Raw genomic sequence first — 18,002 nt, 5'->3', positions numbered from 1 at the left:
TGTACCAGAGTTTTTAGCAATGGCTCATTGCTGCTAGGACTGTGGGGTCTATGGAGCTGGGTAGACACCATGCAGAAAGAATGGTTCTCAGTATTTACACAGAGGAGCTGCCCCTTGCATGTGTATTTAGTGGTGTACCTCCTTCTGGAAAATCAAGGTCTGCACCTCCTCAGGTGTGGCAGAGTATCTGTTCCCTTTATTTTTTCAAAGGGTGATCCAGTCTTTGATCCAGCAACAGTTATGTTAGCCAATTGATGTGGAATTACAGCCTGAGAGCGCAGATGTCATCATTGTGGTGGCTGCAAAGGAGTGTGCTGGATTCCTCCAGCCCTGGAGTGAGTCAGTGTCAGCAGTGAGGGAGAGGCAAGCTCTGGTGTGCTATCCCCAGAGACCTGTTTATCGTTCATCCCATCTAAAGTATCTACTAGCCCATTTGAGCCTCAACTGTCCTATCTGCATGCTCGGGAGGTTTTAGCAGAGGAAGAACACGTACTTGCTGCCAAGGAGCCTGAAGTTGAAGGCAGTGGCAGTGTCTAGACATCAAGCGTTTCTCCCCTCCCACGTGCAGTTTACACATGCACCCATCTGCACGGATTCCAGTCAAAGGAGTCGGCAAGACCAAAGCAGACAAAGTCTATCTTGTTTTGACCGCCTGAGGGAACCAAACCATTGAATGGCAGGAATGAGAGGGGGCAGAGAGGGGGGCTAAACCAAAGCAGGGTTACTTGTAGAGAACATTCTGACACTTCAGGGGATGATTGAACTGGGTGATCAGGGAATCTGTCCCCAAGCGGTCCTAATCACTGTGCTGCCTGTAGATTTTCAAATGCTGTAGTTTCCACTGAAGCCTGGTGTTATTTAAGGTCAAGTGTATTTTCTCCAAGCAGCTCTTCCAGAATATCCTCACTGCCTCTTGTCTTATCATCATTTTTCTGGCTGAACTGTTTAATGAACTTCATTCTTTTCTCCCTTACCCCATTTTCTTTTCTTGTCCATTGGGGTACCTAACTCAGTAAAACCGCCACCCCAGAACAAATTACTTTTATCATGACACCTTAAAAGAAGAAATAGGCCACTTCACAGCTCTTTCTGAAGACTGCCTGTTTTTTTTTTTTTTGTGCTAGTCCATACAAGCTTGTGGTAGTAGTGCTCATACCTTTGAAAAGTATGTGCTGAGCGGCTCGCTCCACTGTAGTGCCAGCACCCTCTGACTCCACTGCAGTTGTGGTGTCCTGGCACATTTCAGTTGCCTTACCCCAACAAGTTAATTTAAAATACATATTCTGAAAAATAGTGCTCTGCAAAATAAGTGCTGTGCATGAGCTGTATGTTTACCTGTGTTAAAGTGAATGTCTTTTAATTTTCCATTAGTTTGAGGCGGAATAGCTCTGCTCTGATTTTTGAGGCACTTGTGAATACTGAGGTGCATATTCTTTATTTGCGCTGCAAACATGAGCAAAGCACAGTGTAGTAAGACTTACTGGTATAGCCCTTCTTGTCAGAAATAAGAGCTGTAAGAGCATGGTTCACCTCAGTTTTCAGCAAAAAAGAGACCTAAATGTTGCTCAGTAGTGTTTTCTTGAGAACAACTGAAATATAGCCTTACCTCTTACAAGTATGGTGTTTCTGAAGTACATTTCATTTTCTTTGGCACGGTTAACTGGTGTGTTAGGCCAGAATGGCTCCCAAGTATCAAACTGCATTTAGCAAAATCTAGTTTTATCATCAAATTATCTAACTGAATAACGTAATCCAAATTTGAAGCTGGCCCTGCTTGAACCAGATACCCTCCAGGGGTCCCTTCGATGCAAAAATTATTTTGAATGACTCTATGAAGATTTCTCTTTATGTTAAAAATTCAGATCCCTGAAGGGATCCTCTAAATACTTGGAGTTAATGTCCAGGCCCCGTATAAAAAGAAAATTAAGTGTCCCAAACTCTGCATCACCTGTTCCATAGATGTTACTCTTATTTTGATGTGTGTAGCATCTGTGAATGCTTTCTAATTGTTTATGAATATACTTTTAATCTAGACCATGATGTGGTCCTTAGCAGGCAGAGGATCAAATTGATTTGGGATGCTCCAGTTCCAGCTGTTCAGATCTCAGATGGACAGGGGGACTATACTTGTGCTGTTTTCCATTGTGGAAGGGATCTGTCTGTCTGCTTTCTGCTCTGCAGTTATATTCTGGACATCAGAGGGAATAGTGGCTTGCTCCTTCACTCCAGACAAACAGGGGTCACTGCTTTAATTTGTTTTGTGTGCTGGCTGGTGCACCTCCTAGGAGGAAGGATGCTTCAGTGGATTAGGTGCAGTGACAAGTCTGAAGATGTGTTGATATTAATAAAGATAAACGTGTACTTATATGTATTCAAGTCCTTAGTGCTTGAGGAATAAACCTGAGGGCTTGAAACTTATTAAGCAAGAACGTAAGATATTTTCCAAAATTTAGACTATGTACTGTAATGGATTTTTCTGAAGAAGGAGTAAGGTGCATGTTTGCTTTTTGTAGGAGGAATAAGGTGGGCAGGGGGAAAACAGCTTTATTTTCATAGCGCTGTGACACTGGATCACTAACTTTTTCTTTTAAAATAATTGTAATGTAAAGAATACAAAACTTAATTGCAGTGGATATTGATTATTTAGAATAAGTACAATAATATGACATACTAGAACAGGTTCAAATATGAAGTGTGGGTGTGGAAGCTTTGTGCTCCATAGAAACTTGCCCTTATTTTTTTCAGGATAGTTTGTATTATTTATGTGCACAATACAAAAGTATGCAATGACATGTAATGCATGATTAATGTTTAACATTAAAAATTTGCCATTGTTTTATATGCAATTTATATAACAAAAGAGGAAATAACTCCTGTGCAACCATTTTTTGCTTATTGAACACGCTGATTTTCTCTTTCTGGTAACTCACAGGAGGAGAAGTGGAAAAGTTGTAGTCACTCTAACAGCTTTCAAATATTCTGAGGTGTAAACAGTTTCTTAATCAACTGAGGATCGTTCTTTAATTGGATGTAAATTGAAGGGAATCGGATGCACTTCTGCTTTTTGACAGTGTCACATAGACACACCATGAGATTTGTGTATAGCAATTAAAGGACAGGCTTGTGTTGAGAGAAAGGAAGGGTTGGTGGGTTGTGAGGTTCTGACAGCCTTTGAAGACAAGAAAACAGGTGTCTTTACAAGACATCTTGTTCATGTCTTTCCAAAGAGCACCTACACAGCACGCCCATATGCAGCAGTCAGTTGCATGAGGCACTTTCTGGTGAATCATAAATTTAAGAGGTGGGTGGATGTGTGCGCATGCATATTAAACTACTTATGTGTCTTTTAATTCCTCTCATTTGCATCCCTATACTGAATTTAGATAGTGAAGCCAATGACTTCAGTTAAAAAGGAGATCTGAATTCAAGGTGGGAATGAAAACCCTGCCTGCCCTCTCAAACACTTTGCTAATTTGCTGCATCACCAAATATCTTGTGCTGTTCTTATGGTCTAAAGTGTTTTTTTTTTACTGTATCTAAAATCATTCATGGATCCCAGGAACACAATTTTATTTGCCCAGTGAGATGCCAGCATTCTTGTGTTTCAAATGAGAGAAAAGTATACTGGTTGCCACTTTCAAACATGAAGTAATTATTCTTGTAGCAATGTTTTTTGTTATAAATTATTTTAAAACAGTTATTATCTAGAAATTATATTTTAGAGATCAACAGTTTAGGCAAAGGGAATGAATATTGGAATCATTTGTGTGTCCCACAAAATACAAAAACGCCCTCTTTCTATAACTGATTACAAAGCTAAGAATCAGCATGCCTCTGAAGCACGGATTTGGGCAAACTTTAGATCAGGAGTGTAATCTCAGCCCTCTGGCACTGAGTCCAATTACAGCCCTCGAGGAATTCTTAGCAAATGTTTGTCCCAAGGAGAGTTATTCCATTAGTGTGGACGATCTGGAAGTTCCTTTAATCAAGCAGCTATTACCTGGTATCTCTCTTAATCAAAAAGAATAAAAGGTGTTAAACTGTCCAGCAAAGTGAGAGAAAAGCAGTGCTTGTTCCTTTTTTCAATTATAAAGAGGACTTGGGAGTCCTCTGTTGTATATAGTTTTCCAGCCTTACTGTTTTGGGAGAGGATTAGTAAACTTTGAAATCTTCCTCCTTTTTGCTTTTCATTCCTTCCAAAATGCTAGTTTATTGATGATAATAATAACAGCACGTGGGGAAGAAGTGAGAAGAAGGTGTAGATATTGTAGTCAGACAAATAATTTTTTTTTTCTTCGTTTACTGTTTTAGTGATGCACCTACTTTGGAAAAAGGATCTTTGTGGTTTTGGTTCTTTGTGGGGGATCTGTGATGGTTTGGAGTTTTGTGGGTTTTTTCATTTTGTTTTTAATAATATATAAATATTAATCCAGCATCCAGTGCAAAAGTTGGAATGCACACTGATGATTTCCTCCAATCATAGCTCTTAGACTTTTAGAAAGCTTCTTTAGGATTTACCATGTGTTTTCTTAATATCAAGGTTTGAACAGTCCCTTAAAATGCTTCAATAGTTTTCAGTTAATTTTCCAGTTTTGGCCGTTCCTTGGCCAAGCTAATGAATGCACTGACTCATTGCCAGTAGAGTCACACTCCTTTTTGAGAGCCAACAATATTTTGCAAGAACATTAGCTAGTGATATACTATGCTTAAGACTCAGGTTGCATTATATTACCTCTTTGTAATAAAGGCTATTCATAATTAATCATAAACAATACAAGAGGTGGTTTTGATGCACTAGACAACTCAGCTTAAGAAGCAAAGAAGCACTATGAGTTGTAAAACAGTTCAAGTTTTTTCATGACTCTTGTTTTTTCTTACAGCTGATTACAAGGAGAGTTTTAATACCATTGGGAATATTGAAGAAATTGCATTCAATGCTGTGTCCTTTACTTGGGATGTCAATGAGGAGGCAAAGGTGAGGAAAAACCATACAGACCATCAATTTATAAGTACCACCCACCGTTAGACACTGTTCCACTTCTCTCCTTTCTGAGAAATAAGAGGGCTTGTTGGTAGGTCTCAGCCTGAGAAACAGTAAAAGACTTTCTTCCTATTTGCAAAGCCTGGTATAAGACACAAGCTGAATCTTTTCTTTCTCCAAATTGTTAACCAACTTTCTACACTCTCAGCATCTCCAATAATCCATATTCTGTAAGTTAGACTATGCCTTCCCTTGTGTTGGTGCCATTTATTTTATATTGTTATGCAGACCATCTTTGTAATGAATGAATGTATTTTTGAGGACTGAGACTTTTTTTTTTTTTTTTGTTTTGTTTTCTTTTCCCTTTTTTAATGGTCAAGTACCCTCAGGCATGGGGTTTTCATTCAGGAATGTGACTCTTAAGTGGACCTATAAACCAGGACATCAGAACACCTTAACTAGTTTCTTACAGATAAGGTTGTACAAAGGCTGTCAGAGTGCTTCAACTGCATAGACTAGTGTGGGAGAAATGAAAAACTGCCGGTAATTATAAGAAGAAGTTGGCCCCCGGAAAGCAAACAACAAGGGAAATAGGCTGTGTAAAATGAGTGAGGGTAATGCAGTACTCTTGGGGATGTAGTTAATAAACAGCAAACACTGAGCTCGGCAAACTCCTGATAGTGTTTTCATGATGAACACAAAATGTCCAGGGCATAAGTAGAGCTATGAATCTTTCAAATACAAAGACCTCTTCATGCACAATTGCCCAGTGCATTTCCAGCAGCATTAGAGAGGTTGCATCCTCAGAGTGAGTCCTCTGAGAACTTTACTGAACACTGAGTGGTAGCATTAATGCCCACTGTCCCGACTCCTGACTGAAGGTACTGACTGTTTATAGTAACAGGGATTTAATCTCTGATGCGCATCTTAAAAGGAAAGACAATAGCTCTGAAAATCACCCAGCTCTTTCAAAAGCAGGCGTTGATAAACAGAGTTGTACTTGGCCCAGTTGCTAATGGTGCTGTATTTACTCATGTAGTGATTACATTTTCAACGGCCCAGATATTTCCCTATTATGTGTTTCCATTTCAAAATACAGCTGTAGGTTGTCCTCTGCAGTCACAACAGGTGACTGGTGTGCATGTGTGTGTGATCACTGTGCAAGCAAACACCGATTTGGGATCTCCAACGCATCAGTCCTCCTCGAGGACCTTTGCAGAAGCACTACCAGGGCTAGAACCTGGCAGTCTTGTCCCCGGGCTGGCAGCTCTCTAAGACATTTGCATTTGCAGCTCCAAGCCAGACTTAACAAGACACCCATGTTGATCTAGGAACAAGGAAGTCACATCCATTAATGTCAGGTATTAACCTCAGATGTTTTTTCCTAATCTCACACCATTCGCCTGGCTCTTGCCTTGGGTGCCAGAACATTATAAACACAACTTTTGCAATGATCACTGGAAACAAAACAAGCTGAGATTTTAAAGTAAAGACTCCTTCTGGATTAAAAAAGTGCTAGGAGTGAAATTTAAGCTGCTTGTATTTGTGCAGGAAATAGTGATTAAAATGCAAATTGGCTTATGCATATTTATTTTGAGGTATTAAATATCTGATCTTTTAGGAGCTTGAACTGTAAATGTATTGATAAAAGAGGATTTATAACATGCTTTAGTGTTTGGCTATCAAGCATAAATCAGATTGTACATGAAAGCTTATCACCTTGTCTGCACTCCAGCATTTCCCTCCCCACACACACACATGTATGTGTACATGCTTGCTCCTGTTGGGAACTTTGATACAATAACTGCTTGCACCAGGTCTGGGGATTCCCATAGGATGCCCCTGCGGTGTTGGAAAGCTGTGGGTGCTGAGGCACCTCACTGAAGGCTGTTTTTTCTCCAGCAATTACCTCATCCATGGGAGATGAAGAATAATTACAGACTCCCTTTTCCTAAGCTTTTTGAATGATGATCTTTCAACTGCCTCCATTGTTTCTGTTTGGTATTATTTTCCATTTTCACCACAATTTCAAGATTAAAACTTAACCCCCTCAGAGGCACAAAAGCCTTTTTTTTTTATCAAGTCAGATAAAAGTGGCACACAACAGTTCTTTTCAGGGCCTCTGAGTTGGGATATGATGAGACACTCTACTAGCCCTGGAAGAAGCAAAGAAATACTTCTTGTTGAAAGTGCACTGGGGAGTGATATGGAAAATCAAACAGAACTAGTAGAAATCACCTAACCAAATAGAACTCTCTCTCCTGGGAAACTAAACCCCACATTTAGAAGACCTATCTTGAGCATCAGGTTTCTCATTTTCCTACTCCACCTGGATGGCAGCTAATGTAAAGCCATATTTCTCGTCATTTGAAGTCAGAATTTTCCTCTCACACACAGACAGAGCAGACCTTCCCCTCGCAGCCCTTCAGGATGAGGGTATAGGAGAATGGTGTGGCAGTCAGAATCTGCCAGCTACCAGTGAGCCTGCTAAGGGCTGGTAGGGCAGCATCTCGTGCTGGGTCTTAGTGGGATAAACAGGAATGCAGAGGGTACAGGCAGAGGCCTCTCTGTGTTGCCCCAGTAATGTCAGTGGAACTAGGCTGTTGGTTCCAGTTCACCATGCTTGGTGTGTCATCTTCCAACTGCTGCTTGGCAGAACAAGAATCTTGTACAGTGCATGTCAAGAGGTGGAATCATCACACTCTTGCTTTCTGTGATCTAAGGAAACAGTCAGGAACACCACTCTGCTAGTGTTCTCTCTGCTGTGTCTGGTTGACAGCAGCAGCCCCCCTGCCTCTGGCAGAGGAGAGTTAGTCCTGGCACATCCTTACCCTTTTCTAGAACAGCATCGCTTTCTGCTGGGGCTCTTATCTAGAGGTCACTGTGGGGCTTGTGGCTTAGAGCAGGATCCAGGGAAATGAGGGGAAGGCTCCATAGCCATGTCAAACTCAGTGCTTTCTTCAAACAAAAATATTGCTGTAAGGGAGCAGGGGTAGGAAGAGAAGAACAGTTTTGTACAATCCATCTTTGTTTCCCTCCCATATTTAATTCTGTTATAAATATGTAATGTTTATGGGTAAGGTGATTTGTTGTCTCCCTTTGGTTGAACCCAAATGCTATGTTTGGTATTTTTAAAGATTTAAAAAATGATGAAGAAACAAACAACAGTTAACAACTGGCTGACATTTTAACTGTCTTTTGAAAGTGTCCTTATAATATGCTAGAAGTTATGTAGTTGCCTTGCTGTTGCCCTGTAGATGATTTTGCTGCAGCATCTGGCAAGTGGACAAAGTTCTAGTGGAGGCTCTTGAACAGACTCAGCTTCATTTCTGATAGACATTCATCTGTCTGCTTGCAGTGTTAGGACTGACAGAAGTTAGTTTGTAAGAAAAATGGTTAAAGAGACAGAATTGTCTTGGTCAAAAGATAATATATTTGTCATAAACCATACCACCTCCTTGAGATATGACTTCTCTCTGGTAGGTGCTTGGAGCATTTAAATTGGCTGTGCCGGTGTTACTTCTTGAAACAATTGCATATTTTTATGGAAAGTATTTTTTAGCCTAAAAATCAAAGATATTACTTCAGTGAGCAGTAATTACTTCAGTGAGCAGTTAGTATTTTGCTAACAAAATATGACACCTTAAAGAGACAAACAGCTTTCAGTGATATCAAGAGATCACAGATTTCTGCTAAGCACTGCAACTTGGACATGCAATAAACAGACATGTTTGTGGCTGTGTTATTCAGGCAGGTGCTGGCAGATGAGTGAGATGATTTCAGTGAGTGCAGGAGTTGTGTGCTGAGCAGTTGTTGTGTATACTTGCGTGCAATAACTGCCCTGCTATATTTAACTGAAATGTAGATCTTTAATCCAAAGTATGCTGAAGCCTCTGGGAACCTTTCCAGTTATTTAATGAGTTTTGGCATGGCTCATACAGTAATAAGCTGTTTTCAAAGAGTGACTGATTTGCCGGATTAGGTTCTTGGATATTGTGGGCCAAAGTGAGCTCCAATTCCAGTGGGTTCAATGGTAAAATCAAGTTTATAGAACAGCATTATCTCTAGCAGTAATTTGTGTTGTGGCAATCCATATTTCTTAAACATTGTTAGTGATACTTAGGCCAGGCTTTGATTAGTATAAGATTTTTTTTTCCTTAATCATGACTTTCCTTCTCAAGTTACATCAATTTAATTGGGAAGGAAATTAATGTCTTCTCTACTCTAAAAATGTAGAGGTTGAAAGAAAAGATGCTTCATTTTGGGGAGTTAGTAGCAGAAATTATTAGGATTAGAAATTAGTAGGATTAGACTTGGCAGCTACTTTAATAAACCATGTCTGTGTGTGCAAGTGTGCATATATATATATATGTGTATATATAGATGTGAGACATGCACACACACACGTGTATATATTAGAGAAGAGTTAACCTGTGGTAGCACATAATGTTGAAATTCAGTGTATACAAATGGCTTGGTAAGTATGCATCTGGGATTCAAAGCAAATGGCATTTTTATGTAGTTGCCGGGGTGTGGTGTGGGTTGAGGAAGCTTCAAAAGAGTAGTGTAAACATTTGCTGGAGACATTTGTATTGAAATAAAACAAAGGTCTTACCTTTGTGTGGGATTTATAAGGTAACGGCTGGTAGGAGAAACTATAAACCCACACTTTCTGTGTGTGTGAGGAATGATGGGATTGATGTTAGTCATTTGAGAGACGAGTCAGTTAACTCTTTGTTGTTAGGGTCTGGAGGGAGGAACCTTTTAAAGCAGACTTTTAAGAGACCCATCACCAGGGTTCTATGTATTGCCAGTATTCAGTAGAGAAATTGCTTTAAGTTTATAATTTTGTGCCTCCCTTCTGCCCTTGGCAGTTTCTGAGACAATGGGAGCCTGAAATGTAAATAGTAATAAGAGGCTTATATTAGAAGTTTCATAGCTGTAGACCTTTAGTGTATAAGCTGAGAGACCGCAGCAAGAGTCATGTTGGCTGAATTAAATGATAAAAAGGGAAATGCACTTCTGAGCCTTGCTTTCCCTTAAGGCAGCTTACTGTGTTTGTGTCTCGTACATCCCTAATTATGCTGCAGTATTTAACAAACAGTAATTCTTATAATAGCAGCTACACCGTGGAGGAGTAGTCCCCAAAAGACAGTGCTTTTTCTAGACGTGATCTATAACAAATAGAAGAGCTGTTGTTATCTTGGGCCACTTGTGAAACTTTCTCAGCACCAAATGTTTCTCTAAATTAGTATTTAATTGCTAATGGCATGCCTGAGCTGGAGACTAGATGGGTGGAACTCTGCCATTAATTGCTCTAATCTAAGATATGCTGACATTAAAAAAAAAGACATCACTATAATGACAATTATACAATGTGTTCCAGATAGCAAAACATTGCTAAAATCCAGTTTGCACAGGAAAAAAAAGTTGCGTCTGAATTTGGGTGCAATCATACTAACTTTTATTAATACAGTTCTAAGACAAGTGTAGACAGGGATTAGGAGGGAGACAGTGATTTCTCTTCCTGCTACTGTAATTTCTACTTAACTCTACATTTTCTAACCATGTTAATTCTACTTTGCAAAATACCACAGCAAAGGAGATCTTAAATCTGGATATCTTCTAAGAAAAGTAGAATAGCTCTCCATTTTGTGGCTGCCCATGGAGCTGTTTTGCCCCTTGTCTCATCAAGAGTGGGAGTGCATGCATTATGGACAGGAGCTGGAAAGAGGGGGAAGATGAGAGTTGCAAAGGGCAAAGCAGGATGTGTTTGGACAAATGGCTGAAATCAGTGCTGCTCAGAGCAGGTCACTGCTTTGGGAAGGTGGTTTCTGGTTAGACCAGGGGAGAGAGAAGGGGACTGTTCAGAAGTTTCTTCAGGTCCTCTTCACCATTACAGCCTGCTGCACTGGTGCAAATCTTTAGTCATGCAAAGAAGAAGCTCCCTAAAATAAAAACAGAAGTTATGCCCTCTTTCCTTTCCCTCTATACACCCCCGTGTTTTCCAAATCCAAAGTCAGTGTGGTGCTTTACAGGAAAGCTAATAGAACATTGCATGGAGACAGAAAATTTCCCCACTATCAATGATCTGTGTTAATTCAAATCCATCTGTCTGTCTGTGAGGTGCAAATGATATGACAGAAAGTGTAGTACACTTCATGTGCATGAATGTACAGTCATTGCTCCTCAGAGAGATCCTGATGTATTACAGTGTCAGGACAAGATATTGAGTCTTACAGCATCTATCTATTATTCATGCCGAATAATCTGTTATTGCTGTGTGGGGACTCTTGAAAGCATAAAGTCTGTCTTCCCCAGCCGTTCCTACTCTGCTCTGTGATTGTGGAGGCAGTGGAAGAGATGACACAGTGTATGTAGTTGATTAAGGTGGGACAAGATCTTTTTTGCTTCTCAGCTGAGTGTGCAGCAAGGGTGGAAGAAGTACAAACTGCTAGATAGATGCAAAGCCTGCATGTCTTCATTTGAATGTACATTTTGGAAAATCTGGGCAGAAGTATGGGCTGAAATATAGGGAGACCAGATTCTGTTTTATGCTAGGCTTCCTTCCACTACTGTGTGTTCACACACACTTTAAACCATTGCCCTGACACTATAAATGATTCTGAAGGCAAATGAAAATTCAGGCTGTTGTATTTCAGAGGGTATTCACTGTGTCTACACTTATCTTTGGGGCTGGAGGAGATCAAGTTGTAATTTGAAACAGAAATAACACTATCAGCTTCAAAATCAGAGTTTCACCTAGGGCCTTTCCCTGCCTCCCTCTTCTCTGGCAGTTAAAGTTCAACTATTTCATTTGTAAATGTAGCTCTGCGATACAATCAGAAGCAGAGAGGAGGGGCCATTAGCTCAGTCAGGCAAACAAGCTGCTCTGGCTCCATCATAAAGACCCTGACTGTAATGTTAACTTCTGCCAGGAGGGTAAAGTATCCCCCACCAGCCCTGCTGGAGCCCTTCTTTATTTTCAGTTGTCTTTCTTAGGGATGTTGCATTCTTAGGGATGTTGCATTCTCCTCGCCCATGCTGTTGGTTTATTTTCCGTTTGTGGAATGGAGGGGGAGGGGGGAGGGATGTCTTTCATGTTCTTCCTTCAGGAATCCTCCCAGATCCCAGGGGTTTGCTGCCCTCTCCTCTGCCCTGTGAGGGGTGCATTAGGTCTGTTTGAGATCTCTTCTTTCCCGAGCCTCCTTATTCCTCTGGGGCAGGTTTCACATCCTCCTGGTTCAGGAGTATGTACTGCTGGTTTTCTCAGTCCTTTTCCTTGGTTCTCACTTTTGGCGTTTCGTTTTGTTTGGTGTTTTGTTGCTGCTTTTTAAACTAAGGGCAAGTGAAAAGTAGAATCAAGTTAATACACAATTGCCCCAAATTATTATGTAATGCACATATTCCTCACTGGGCTGAAAATTAGATTTTTAATCTAGTTTCTTCTCTTGAGTTTTATGAATGCCATCCTGACTGAAAGCTATTGGCGGTATTTCAGTTCATAATGTTTGCTTTACATCAGGATAGTGTTTGGAAGACTTTGGTAATGGGAGAAGACTCCCAGGTCCTGTACAGATGACACACACCTTGTCCCATGGTGCTAACTGAGTTAATGAGAGGTAGATGATTAGTGGCTATTAAGTTGTAAGTTTTTGTTGTAGAAGGAGAGCCAGAGATGGATTTCTGAAGCACAGGCAAGCAGGGGACTTGCTAGCTCAGTTGGTTAATGCCGAGGTTTTGGGTTCCATCCCTGGATGGGCCATGATGCTTCCCAGTCCCTTCCAGCTCAGATGACTCTGTGACTCTCTGAATGCAGTGTCAAGGTGTGTGGATGCTGTGGAACAAAGAGAACTTCTGAGAAGACGTAGGGAGTAGTTTTATGAATATTTGAAAAATTCCTTCCCAGTTTGAAACACTGGGTGAGGTGCATCTTTAAAAAGGAGGAAAGACTTCGAAGGGCCCTTAAAGTGAAACAGAGGAGTATCTATTGATGGGATGAAGAAAGCAGTAGTGTCAATGAGATGTGAAGAAAATGTTTAAAATAAAAGGAGTAGAGTTTATCTTTGTCCCACTGAATTTGAATGAGCTGTCAGATGAGCAAGCCATACCTAAGGCAGCTGGAAGGGGTGAAGCAAGATGATCTGTATCAACAAATAGTGCAAACATACAGAGCAGGGTTGAGGAGTGGAACAAGTAAGGGCTAATGACCTGACATCCACATAAGGCACGTTTTAGGAGGTTTTATCTCAGATTATCTTTAGTCAGTTCCCATGAACTAAGCAACTATGAGCAGGTGGAGGATCTGAGTGCTCCTGGAACATATCTTTCTGGCCTGACTCTTCCAAAAAGAATCTAGTTCGTGTATTCTGAGCCTCTGGTGTGAACCAAAGCATGATAAGTTGGGAGAACCAAATGATTCACCTCAAATGTGAGCTTCTGATCCAAACTGAAGCAGCAATATATGGCTTTCAAGTTTGTTCTTCCCAGGATAGAGTCTTTGCTGGACAGAAGTGGAAGATAAATGTGTGACTTGCCAGAGCATGCATCGTAGCTGAATTAAAACCTTTTTATTTTATTTTCCCATTTATTGTTATGTATTTCTGGAAGTTTAATTGTTGTTTGCGCCACATTTTAAAAAGTAATCTCTCTGGCACACAGATTTTCATCACAGTGAATTGCTTGAGCACAGACTTCTCCTCACAAAAAGGAGTAAAAGGGCTTCCTTTGATGATTCAGATCGATACTTACAGCTACAACAACCGCAGCAATAAACCTATCCACCGAGCCTACTGCCAGATCAAGGTTTTTTGTGACAAGGTAAGTGCAAAGCACAGTTACCATGGATAAAGGAGGAATCTTGTTAGGCAGTTTATTGTTGCTATATTTTAGACCTAATTAAATGCTGTTTCTTCCCTTAAAGAATTGTGTTTCATCATAGCACTTGGTCCAGCTGTATCACAAATCTAACTGATTATCATGTCATTATTTTACTGCTTTGCAGCCTTTTTGGCCCTGATTTCTCAGCTTGTGAGCAATAGTTGGACTGTTTAAGGATAGCAGGTTACAGGTCATGATTATGGAATATCAATAAAGTAATAGTGCAAATGCAAATATCTCTATTTGGAAGGTCAGTGCTGATCACGGGCTTACTCACATAAGTGGCAGTCTGCTGATGTCCTTCCTTCTGACAGCCAGGATAGATAGATAAACTTAATATCAGTTTCTCTGACAGAAAAAATGCACTTTCAGTGAGGGTCTGCCAAGCTCCTTTTTCTAATGCAATGGAAACCAGCAAATTCCACTGACACAGCTGATGGGTTTTCCCCCTGCTTTGCTTGCAGTTTTTTTAGAAACTCTTACATTGCTAGGATTTTTTTATCAAAAGTAAAATACAAAAAATATATTAGCCATTCCCATTTTGTAACTATTTTTTTGTGTGTGTTCACACCCTCTTAAGCAAAATTTTGGTTTTTTGCTGTAGGTGTGACTGCTCCTCTGTGGTGACTAGTAAGATGTTTCAGCACCAGACATAGAACATACCTGAATGAATTAGACAGTGTCATGGTCAGCAGTGTATATCACCAGATAGAAACAGTTCCTCAGAAATGTCAGTGATGATTGTTCTAAGATTTTTCTTTCAGTGGTTTTGTTTAGCATCTGTCAATTGATGACTTTCTCCATGCCAAGAAACATCTTTCATAGGGGAGCTGATGCCTGGATTCTAGTCAAGGTTCAGGGATTCAGGAGCCTACATCTATTTAAGTGACTTGGAATTTTATCCAAATTAGTCTTGCCATCCTACAGGTGGGAATAGAAAGACAAAAGGCCATGCCCCAGGCAAAACATAACATTAACTTTTTAATGGAAAGGGTAAGAGTTCAACTGTTTCAGGTCTCTATGTTGCTGCTCCTTCCCCCTTTTCAGTTCATTCCCCTGTTGCTGTTTTGACATCTTGAGGGTTAATCAGTCTGTTGTGTTAGTGGAGGAAAATCTTTGGAAGTAATGAATGTAAATGTTTGCACTGAGGTCTTCTTGCAGCCAAAATGCTATGCTTTTAATTGTAACTTTGAATGTCAAATATTGAGAGATTTGAAGCTACAGCTGGATCTTAAAAGCTCAGTAAATATCAAAGTAACAAGTCGTTTTCATCTACCTGTTTCTGAAGCGCAATTAGAAAAATTTGAATTATTTAAAAAAAGGAAGGAAATTCAGAGCACAAACTCATCAAGGGTGACCTCTAGATACAACTGGTGGAGATTTTGAATAATAAATGTTCATTGCAGCTATTGGCTTAATTGGAGCTTCAAGTATCCAGACAAAAAAGCAGGAAATGAATGTTGAGTCTATTAATCAAAACTGTCTCAAAGTAGGAGAGATCACAGGGGTAGTTAAAGTGTTATACACATCAGCAATTGGAAGTGGGAACTGAAGGGCTCAAGGGGTATTGATAATAGGCTGTATATGTGTTTAATATAAATATATACACACATGTAGAGCTTTTTAAGTTAATGCAGGTGTGAAAGTGACTTGAGCAAATGAAAATTATTGAGGTCAATGCACATGACAGTTTGTGCTAATTTGCACTTGGTAAAAGACAAATTCTTGCTTCTCCCTAAACTTATGTTGCCAGATCTTTACCAACATCCATTTGTCACAGGGCTTTTTTAAGTAAATAAATGTTTGGAGAATTTCCACTTGCTGTTGGCACTGGGAGAATTCAACGTGCTCAGAGGAAGGTAGCTGGTGTGGCTGGGTATCCTCATCTTTCCAAGATGTCAAAATAAACCCCTGGCTCTGGTTAAGGTGGTGCAAAATGGTTGAGTTCCTCTTGCTGGCCTGTGGCTCTCCCCCCAGTGACATGGACAAAGCTTGCTGCCTCCTTGGGGAAGGCCATGAAGCTGTGACTGTTATTTATTGCCTACATCCTTGTCCTGATGAATTGAAGAGGAACTATAGGAACATAAAAAAAACACTCAGCAATCATATAATGATCTTTATATATTCTGAAAGTGTGAACTGCTCTGTTATGCCCCAATCTGACAGCCTCAAAGAGAAGCTGATGGCAAAAGTACCTGATTTATTACAATCACCTGGCCTGGTGGAACTGCACAGTAAATTCCTCTTCCCTAAGTGTGAAATGTTTCTCATTCTGCAACATGGAAGAAAAAAATGTTTCTGTGCCTGAGGTGTTATTAAAAATGCTTCTTTCTGTAGTGCTGGTGCCTCTTTAGAACCAGTGGATGTATTTGTATATTCACTTAGATAAATCACAGGTGGAGGTGTCCAGTTTTTAAGAACATTCACTGACAAATTAATGTCTTGTAGCTGCAACACAGTGTAGCTGTTGTGGAAAGAGTTATCTTTGAAGAAATAAATCTGCATTTAGCTAAGTGGTACATATTATATATAAATTAGTATTTATTCTGGCAATTCCTTCATTTTAATATTAGTTTACATATAAACTAGAGAGCAACATGAACTAACATCCAGTATGTGCTTTGTGACATAAATATATGGAGATAAATGTTGCAAAGTCTGTAAATGTTACTTAACAAATTTAACTTTACCATACTCCCTATTTGTCATCCAATCTTTTGCCCATGTTTGTTTTTCACTAGGCAATCTTCAAAGCATTTGTTACAGTCCACATCTTGTTTTGTCAGTGCTAATTCTCTGCCTTGCAGTCATCAGTGCAGATCACTGATGCTGCATTATAAGTTTATCTAATTTTTATTCCTTAAGTAGGTTGTCAGGGAAACTTGCTACCAGGCCTATTTATATTTATATATTGCACAATGTTTAGCCACTGTGTATGAAAGAACTGGGACTTCAGAGCTACTTGATTTTCTATATGTGATTATCTGCTGAAAAGAAGCAGAACTTGACTTGGCAAATACCATAACATTGATCCAAAATAAAATAAATCAATCCAGTTTTGTTTAACCTGAAAAATACATGTTCTTTGGAATATGTGCAGTTCACACCTCCTTGTTTTTGGTGTGGATCATCATAGAGAAAATGGATTATCATGGAGTATTTAGGAACTCTAATTGTCTATTAATGTTCAGCTTTGGAGAGAGCTTCTATTTCCAGGCTAAATCATTCCACATCTCATTGGGCAGGCACACAGACATCAGCCTATGTCTATGTGCCTGCCCAATGAGATGTGGAATGCTTTAGCCTGGAACTAGAAGCAAGAGTACATATGAGCATCAGTGTGGTGCATGGCTTAAGTTTAAATGAGTTGAAGGATTAGGAAGAAAATACTTTGAGTCAGTTGAAATTCGTAAGCTGCATTTTGTTAATAATTAATAGCAGAAGTACTCCTTGCATTTATACAAAACCCAGATATCAATGAAAAAATTCAGAACTCATTTAATTATTTCACTGGTCGCAGCATAGTTTATAGTCCCCAGTAGAAAGGTAATTTCTGCTGTCCTGAAGAGATGTGCAAACTGTGGTTTATTAGGTAGGTGTCAGATGGCTCAGCTGTCAAAACTATGCAGCAGAAATCTAGTATGCAAAAATCATTTTGTGGTCTAATCCCTGTGACTATGACATCCATTCTGTAGGCTGGGCTGGCCCTGCCCTCTGGGCTGCTCCAAGCTCAAAAGGGCTGGTAGGTAGTTTTGTGGGTATTGCAGTTGTGACATTTCTGAAGTGGCTGTGGCACAAATAAACACTGCTAGATGGGAATGACTGCCCAGCCCAGGGATTGCCTGCCCCTCAGAGATCTTGGGCTGTGTTGCCTTGAATGAAGGACTGAAGAGAAAGCTGTAAAGCGTCACAGAGTTCATGGTTACAAAGAATATTACAGAAAATCAGTAAAATATATTTTTTTTATTATGTATAAAAGGCTGAGTCCTCCTCAGTTTCTGCTTTCCTGAGAGAAAACTCACACTTGGTGTGTGAAGTAGTTTGATGGTTCATCCTGTTTCCTGTGAGCAGCAGAGCGGCAGAACCGAGTGATAGGTGTGGCTGCGGCCACCTGGCAGAGCCCTTTGTGCAGCACAGGTTT

The 18,002-nt window shown here is 40.0% G+C and overlaps 1 protein-coding gene across 1 annotated transcript in view; it reads left to right on the top strand.

Moving 5' to 3' along the window:
- GRHL2 (grainyhead like transcription factor 2) overlaps positions 1 to 18,002 on the top strand; it is a gene marked incomplete at its 5' end in the record, with an annotated part of 52,226 nt that overhangs the window by 13,607 nt on the left and 20,617 nt on the right. The window contains 2 exons of the mRNA XM_074554234.1: positions 4,881 to 4,975; positions 13,643 to 13,801. Coding sequence (XP_074410335.1) covers positions 4,881 to 4,975; positions 13,643 to 13,801 — 254 coding nt within the window. The remainder of the gene's footprint in view (positions 1 to 4,880; positions 4,976 to 13,642; positions 13,802 to 18,002) is intronic.

This window comes from Zonotrichia albicollis, chromosome 1 (genome assembly GCF_047830755.1).
Source record: "Zonotrichia albicollis isolate bZonAlb1 chromosome 1, bZonAlb1.hap1, whole genome shotgun sequence".
Lineage (NCBI taxonomy): Eukaryota > Metazoa > Chordata > Aves > Passeriformes > Passerellidae > Zonotrichia > Zonotrichia albicollis.
This window is presented reverse-complemented; position numbering and strand designations above follow the sequence as displayed.